Genomic DNA, 7,557 nt, shown 5'->3' with positions numbered 1-7,557 from the left:
ACCGATGATTCCTGAAGGGCAAAACCTTAATTCAAAGTGAAATGTCAGAAACAGATCTCAGATTTGAGAGTGGATTCTTTTTCCTTGTACCAATAGCAAGTTTACACACACACACACAAACAAAAAGTGAAATATCTCTACTTTTTACACAAATCTTTGCTGTAGATCCATCCAGCCATTTTCTACTCGGCTTATCCTCACAAGGGTCGTGAGCATGCTTCAGCCTTTCCCAGCTGCCCTCGGGCAGTAGGTGGGGTACACCCTGAACTGGTTGCCAGCCAATTGCAGGACACACATAGACGAACAACTATTTGCGCTCACAATCACGCCTAGGTACAATTTACAGTGTTCCATTAACCTGCCATGCATGTTTTTGAAATGTGGGAGGAAACCGGAGTACCCGGAGAAAAGCCATGCAGGTACGGGGAAAACATACAAATTCCACACAGGAAGTCCGCAATCGAACTCTGCACCTCTGCACTGTGAGGCCGACGTGCTTACCAGTCGAGCACTGTGCTGCCCCTTTCCTGTACAGCATAAATTAGTTTTCTGTGCACTTTCATTCATCATGCAAACAAAACAAACACATTTGTACTTTGAAAACGGTTGTTCTCTCCCACTGATTGTCAGACTTAAAACCCCCCAAAAAAGTGCAATTCCACAAGCTTCAGTAACGTGGATGCGCTATTCATCTGACGTCAACCTCTCATGTCGCTCTCTGCACCTAAAATGAAAAAAAGACCGGTCTGGATTTAGTGACATCGAGTGGTAAAATAATAGAATTGCTTTTAATTGCCAATTGGAGTGGGGTCCACGGTCTTGAAGGCTAAACCTAAATATGTTTGGCGATATACTGTTGCCTCACTCAAATTATCCTCAAAATGAGGGTAGTTCGAGCGTGTTTTTTTTCTCTCCCTCCCTTGTGGTTTCTTTCTGACTTTCGTGTTGAGTGAACGCTGGCGCGTTTTGACTGCCGCTGCTCAACCCGTATTTTGTGTTTTTTGTTATTGTAAAGTGTCCTTGGGCGTCTTGAAAGGCGCTTATAAATAAAATGTATTATTATTATTATTATTACAAGAGTCTGTCGAGTGTACAGCAGACCGGGGATGCCTGTAACACTCGATCTGACTGAACAGAAATGAGCTGTTGTGATATCATACAATCAATGGCCAATTAGATATTGAGCTCTTTGGTGAAGCCTCATACGGTATGATGCCACTGAGTTGAAACCGTGTTCTGGAGCCGCCATTTTCTTCCCCAGGTAAGAAAGTAAAAACGTGTGTGTGTGTGTGTGTCTCTCTCTCTCACACCCACACACTTTGAGTGTCCATTGTGTTGCAGATACAATTGTTTCACTTAGATAAGCAAAGTTTGTCAAGTTTAATATTATGTAATATAAGCTTTGAAACTTAAGGCAAAAGCTTTGCTTGTTATTGGTTGGCTGGCATGAGGAGGGTTGTAACTGTTCTTAAAAAGTGATGCTTGATACTGTGATAGATGCAAAGTAAAACACTTTGATAACTGATAGCCAAGGGAAGTGTGGATCGGATCTGTCAGCAGTGTGAAGTTTGTGTTCATGAAACCTGCACCCCAGGCAAAGACAACATGTGCCACAACTGCCTATCTAATTAAACATATGTATTGTGCCTCCGCGGTTTGCTTATGATGTAAAGTTGCACCTTAAAAATACCCATTTTGTTTATCGTTCAGTCGATGGTTACACTGTTCAAATGTCTTATGAAGCACTGTTCACAGTAAGTACTGCTCAAAAATAGTTTGTTGCTTGTTCCACAGATGTCCAAGTGTTCAAATACTTTTTCACATGAACTTGTTTCAGGCTACAAAAGACACACAACAGTTTATACTTTGTTTACAGTGGTGGTTGTTTCAAAGTCTATAAATACAGTTGAGTTATTATTATTTTTTAATTATTATATTTTAATTGTTACATAATTTATCGTATTTATTTTCATTGAATTTAATTTACACTTTTTATTCATTGCATTATTATTGTTGTAGTCTTGCAAGTTAATGCTTCCTTCTTTATTATTTATTCAAATGCTTCCATAAATGTATTCGTATGGCTCTTTTTTGAAGCATCGTAATTTAATTGTTACATCCATCCTCAAGTACTGTACTAACTCACCCTGGTACTGGGGTAGGTTGTAACAACATATTACATTAATTTACATAATCTATGATGGTATAGTGGAAGCGCCAGTGCATGTCATGTCTAGCAGACAAATACCAGGGCAACCGGAAGATGTCAAAATTTGAGATTGTGAGCACAAAGAACCACAAGTTACACTTGCTCAAACAAAAAGTGTGACTGCTATCCTCAATGTTCCCTATACCATACATGAGACCTCCGTTTTTAACGTTTATTCATTCATTCATTTTCCTAACCGCTTTATCCTCACTATGGTCGCGGGGGGTGCTGGAGCCTATCCCAGTGGCAGTAGGCGGAGGACACCCTGAACCGGTTGCCAGCCAATTGCAGGGAAAACAGAATCGAACAACCATTCGCGCTCACACTCACACCTAGGGACAATTTGGAGTCTTCAATCAGCCTGCCATGCATGTTTTTGGAATGTGGGAGGAAACCGAAGGACCCGGAGAAAACCCACGCAAGCACGGGGAGAATATGCAAACTCCACACAGGGAGGCCGGAGCAGGAATTGAACCCAGTACTTCTGCACTGTGAAGTCGACGTGCTAACCACTCGACTACCAGGCTCCGTTTTTAACACTTCATGTTGAAATTGTATTATTGTTTGTGTGCCTGTGTGTGTTTTTAACATTGTTTTTGAGTAGTATTCCGGAACCCTATGTATGAGATACTTTTTACGTTGTTTCACAAGGATGGTTGCAATTTGTAGGAAGGCAGGCAATTACATAAAATATTCCATGATTCTGCATTTAACAGGCATGACTAGAGAGCTCTGAGCTACCATAAAAAAAAAGTTTCCACACAAGCATTCATATAATTGCACAACATTTGTGACCACAACACACATGACAGTACAGTAGGTTGCTCATAAAACTGCACGAGTGTTTTTGACCTACTTTTTTATGCAGCTTAGCAAGAAACAGCTGTTCTTGTCAAGCCTGTATACTCCAGAGTTTGGGGGGTCTTCACACACTGATAGGAATTGCTGGAGTTCTGACGTAGGTCTCCCAGTCTGCTGCTGTTGCTGCGAATGGGTCGTTTGATTGTGAGAATGCAATTAGAATATACTGATGATTTCTTAAAGGGGTCAAAATTATGGCAGGAAATGGAAACCGGAAATATTTACCTTGATGGTGTCATAGGTGTCTGTGATGATAGTGATGAATAGACTGAGGATCATGTAGATGAAAAGCGAGACAAAGCTATAGAGGTAGACTCTGCTGAAAATCCAAATCAGGTTGCTCTTCTGTTTCATGTTTTTAAAGGTGGGAAACATGTCATCTCCATTGATCAGGGAAAATAAACACTCGGAGACTGTGTTCAAGGTCCTGAACTTTTTTTTGAGGGGGGGGCAAAAGGGGAGAAATGTTGCTTCTGTAAGTTTGTCCTTCGTGAATATTGGCAGGCAGGAATAGCAGCGCTTTGCTTGTCTGAATTCAATTTTGAATTTCGCTTGCTCATCCAAGCGATTTTACCTTTTCGTGATATGGGCCAAGGACGATCCATCCACAAAAGCAGTAACTCAGGTAGATGATTCCAGCACAGCAGATGAAACGGATAACATTTGGGAAAGCTGCCCTGAGTGTCAGGATGAGGATCTGTGGGGACAAACGGGCACATAAACTGCCTCGGTCCCACAGGAATTTTACTCCAGCTATTATGAGTCTGGCGGCCCGGTAGTCCAGTGGTTAGCACGTCGGCTTCACAGTGCAGAGGTACCGGGTTCGATTCCAGCTTTGGCCTCCCTGTGTGGAGTTTGCATGTTCTCCCCAGGCCTGCGTGGGTTTTCTCAGGGTGCTCCGGTTTCCTCCCACATTCCAAAAACATGCATGGCAGGCTGATTGGACGCTCTAAATTGTCCCTAGGTGTGAGTGTGGGCGTGGATGGTTGTTCGTCTCTGTGTGCCCTGCGATTGGCTGGCAACTGATTCAGGGTGTCCCCCGCCTACTGCCCGAAGACAGCTGGGATAGGCTCCAGCACCCCCCGCGACCCTAGTGAGGATCAAGCGGTTCGGAAAATGGATGGATGGAATTATGAGTCTGAGTCTCATTCCTAAAACATTTGCTCATTGAATGGCAGGTGATTTGTTTCGGAAATCTTAGGCGCAAGTTGACCTTATATAGGCTCCACAAAAGGCAAACAAAGTGGGCTTTTGCATGCTAAAAATATAAACATTCAAATTTGCTCACATTGTACTTGCGAAAGTAGCCCATGTAGCGGATGACCCCGATCCAAACAAACATGGTGCCTATACCCAGGAAGATACTGCACACATCATAGGTACTCAGGACCTACAAAATGAAAAATAAATAAAGTTTTTTTTTTAAAGGGGGAAAGAAAGCAGGGATGGATCGAATTATTGCACGACTATTACTTTAGTTTGAATATCAATCTTGAGAATGGAGCCAGTGATGGTTAACAAGTCACTGGCAATGATCAGGATGTACCAGCCATTAATGAACTCCAGCCTGTCAGACCATGGGACGTCTTTACCATTCTGGTTCTTGCAGAAGAGTGTGTACTCCTAGGCAAAATAAAAATAATGCATCACTGAAAGTGAAATGTGCTTCAAGTCGTCAATGATGTGGACTTACAAACTGAAGTTGTATCCCAGTGAACACTGAGCGTAGGCAAAGAGTGAAGGAAATCATGCATGTTAAGATGATGAGGCAGTCAAACACCAGGGTCAGGTATATGCTTTTGGCGGCTGAAAGCAAAAAAATAAATATTACCACTCTAATCCGGAAAGTAAGCACCTTCCGGACCAACTTCAGCTCAGCAAACATACAAGCTCCGGTTACTTTCCAGTCTCTGCATTCCTTGATCTCCACATCGTTTTCGAGGTCCACCTTTATCCTGCCGCTGTGCGCTCCATTGTTAAAAGTGATCTGTGAAGCAGAAAGGTTAATCCTATAAGAGCCATACATTCAGTAGCTCCAACATTGGGCACCTGGACACAAAGGTGTATCAAAATCCAGGTTCAGAAATTAAAAACCCTGCTACAGTAAACAAGCTTGTTTACCTGCCAGTTGAGTCAAAGTCAAACTGAGGAGAGGGTTTTTAATTTCTGGACCTGGATTTGACACCATTGCCTGCACAATTGAATAAGAGAGTTGTATCAAAAATACTGCCCTGTAGTTTTTCACTTTTGAATAAGATACTTATTACAGCTTTTCCCGATATGTATATGCATCATTGTAGATGATGCACTTGCAGATAAACCTATGTGAGAGTATCAACCGAAAAAAAAGAGCAATCTTTGTCAAAATAGAAATTTCAGATCATACGGTGTGTCGCGGCTCATTATAGCAAGAAGGTGAACTTTACGGAAGGGTTTGGTGAGTGTGGGTTCATTCAACAGGTCTTAAAACTAATACTGTGATGTGCAAAGAGTACGAAGTCCCTTATGTCGCACAAGGATGTTGAAGTCATAGCAGTCTGGCAGCTCTCTGTGTCTGACTGTCTGTAAATTGATGGCTTTCAGGACAAATGAAATCTTGATGGAGAGCAATCTGGAAAACAAAGCATGCACAGTTACATGATAGATTTTTCTCAGTCGCACCGTGGAGAAAAATGATGTAGCAGTGCAATGTGAAGCCTAACATACCTTTTAAAGTGCAACTGAAAATACGGGAGCATGTCTTGGGATGACGACTGAGTCATTGGATGGATGTCAATGCAATCTGTGTGACACAAGCCATAAATCATAATCACTTTTGGTGTCATGTGGAATTGTTTGCATTCGACATTAATATGTCATCTGAAAACAATCCGCCCCCTACCACTTTCCACATGAGCATCAATCTCGAAAGTGTCGTTGCCGGGGTAAATGGTGCCATTCCTATAGAACTCCTGACACAGTGACAAGGGCGTGTAGACAGAGCCAGTTTTCTCATATTCATGGTTTCCGACTGTGGTGTTGTGCAGTCGTCCGTACTGGAAAAGAACATTTAAAGTCATATTACAATCTGAAGCAAGCGGCACTAAAGTAATGCTAGATGACCACATGAATCAGTGTGTCCAAAGTTCACAAACACATCGTAACTTTAACCACATAAGCAAGCAGTATAATGGAGGTCCGTGAATGATTTACATTCACACAAAATGAGCTGCAATAATCTCTCAAAGAAACAAATACATGCAAGAAAAGAAAGAAGACATACATTCCACTAAATAAAATGATATAGATTAATAAAGGGGATGAAAAATGTTAACATTCACTTGCCTGTTCGATTACATATTTTATGTGATCATAAACATCTTCTTGTCTGTAAATGGCGTATGTTTCAATGGTCCCGTCAACATAATCCTTCAAGAAGAGGTGCTGAAATGTCATCAGGTTTTCTTCCTTAAAAGTTACAACCATCTGGTTGCTCAGCCCAAACGACACCAACTAAGAGGGGAAAAAAATAATAAGCGCTGATCAGAATGCGGATATAACAAAATAATGTGTACATCATACATACTTGGACCGTGATAATGGCAATTTTGATGATCTGCAGAATAAGTTTCCATGGTTTCCTTCCACGAGCATGGTACTTTTCACAAGGGTTCATGAAGTAATATTTGATTTTCCTTCTGAGACACTCGACATTGTCCACTTCCATTGAATGATCCCGATGATCAGTGTGAGTCTCTCTCGTGTACGTCACACAAGTCAGCCGGCTCCTGCATAAATGAAAAGATATGCAGTCGTACTGTACTGTGTATCGTGAAATATCATGGAGCTGTTCATTTCTTACTTTCAAGTTACTGTAGTTACTTATGTCTATAATTTTGTTTACATTAGCAAATAATCACAATTGTCGTCATACATTGCGCAGTCTGACTAAACAAATTCTTTCAAAATATTTTCCTTGTCTTTCCCCCCAATATTATGCTATAGGTTTCTCACTGGATAAACAGTAGAAAAAAATGCTTCTGAATGTGAGTGAAGTTATATCAATTAAAACTAATTGAGTTCAATTCCAGTATTCCACCACATGCATATCAACACATGTATAACACGTATAAGATCCAAATGTATACTTTATCTAAGGTTCACCACTGACCTGATTACTTTCTTGTGTGATGGCAGCCAGACAGCTCGTTTACCTGCGAAGGTTTCGGATTATGCTCAAAAAGACGTTGCGTGCGTCTTTTTTGTTAAAAAGCGCTGATTGGCTCTTGAAGCCGTCCGTCAATTTGGAAACGCCCTCTCGTTGTTAATGGCAACCAAACAGTTCCTTTTCAAAGCAAAAGGCGAGGCTGTCAAATAGGGTAAGGAAATTTAGAGTTCTCCTTTTTATATTGCTGCTAAATAAATTCACTTTTATGTCAGCGATATTGCTACTAAATAGCCACATGTTAAACACTTGTTAACCAGACAAACTATGCGTAGTTATCTGC

General features: G+C 41.2%; 1 protein-coding gene across 1 annotated transcript; it reads right to left on the bottom strand.

The window, feature by feature from the left end:
• Window positions 1-16: 16 nt before the first annotated feature.
• Window positions 17-7,288, bottom strand: mcoln3b (mucolipin TRP cation channel 3b). Its single transcript, XM_086115546.1, has 14 exons — window positions 7,221-7,288; window positions 6,636-6,837; window positions 6,395-6,562; window positions 5,952-6,105; window positions 5,777-5,852; window positions 5,585-5,681; window positions 4,958-5,057; window positions 4,764-4,876; window positions 4,544-4,693; window positions 4,359-4,460; window positions 3,645-3,767; window positions 3,296-3,502; window positions 3,066-3,193; window positions 17-724 (listed from the first exon to the last, which is right to left on the bottom strand). Exons 2-14 carry the CDS (start codon window positions 6,774-6,776, stop codon window positions 685-687), a joined length of 1,599 nt encoding a protein of 532 aa, XP_085971672.1. The 5' UTR covers window positions 6,777-6,837; window positions 7,221-7,288; the 3' UTR covers window positions 17-684.
• Between the last annotated feature and the right edge of the window lie 269 nt (window positions 7,289-7,557).

This window comes from Hippocampus guttulatus, chromosome 7, assembly GCF_054856545.1.
Source record: "Hippocampus guttulatus isolate MCC_2025c chromosome 7, RoL_Hgut_1.0, whole genome shotgun sequence".
In the NCBI taxonomy this organism is placed as follows: domain Eukaryota; kingdom Metazoa; phylum Chordata; class Actinopteri; order Syngnathiformes; family Syngnathidae; genus Hippocampus; species Hippocampus guttulatus.
The sequence above is the reverse complement of the archived record's forward strand: the minus strand, read 5'-3'. Positions and strand labels throughout refer to the sequence as shown.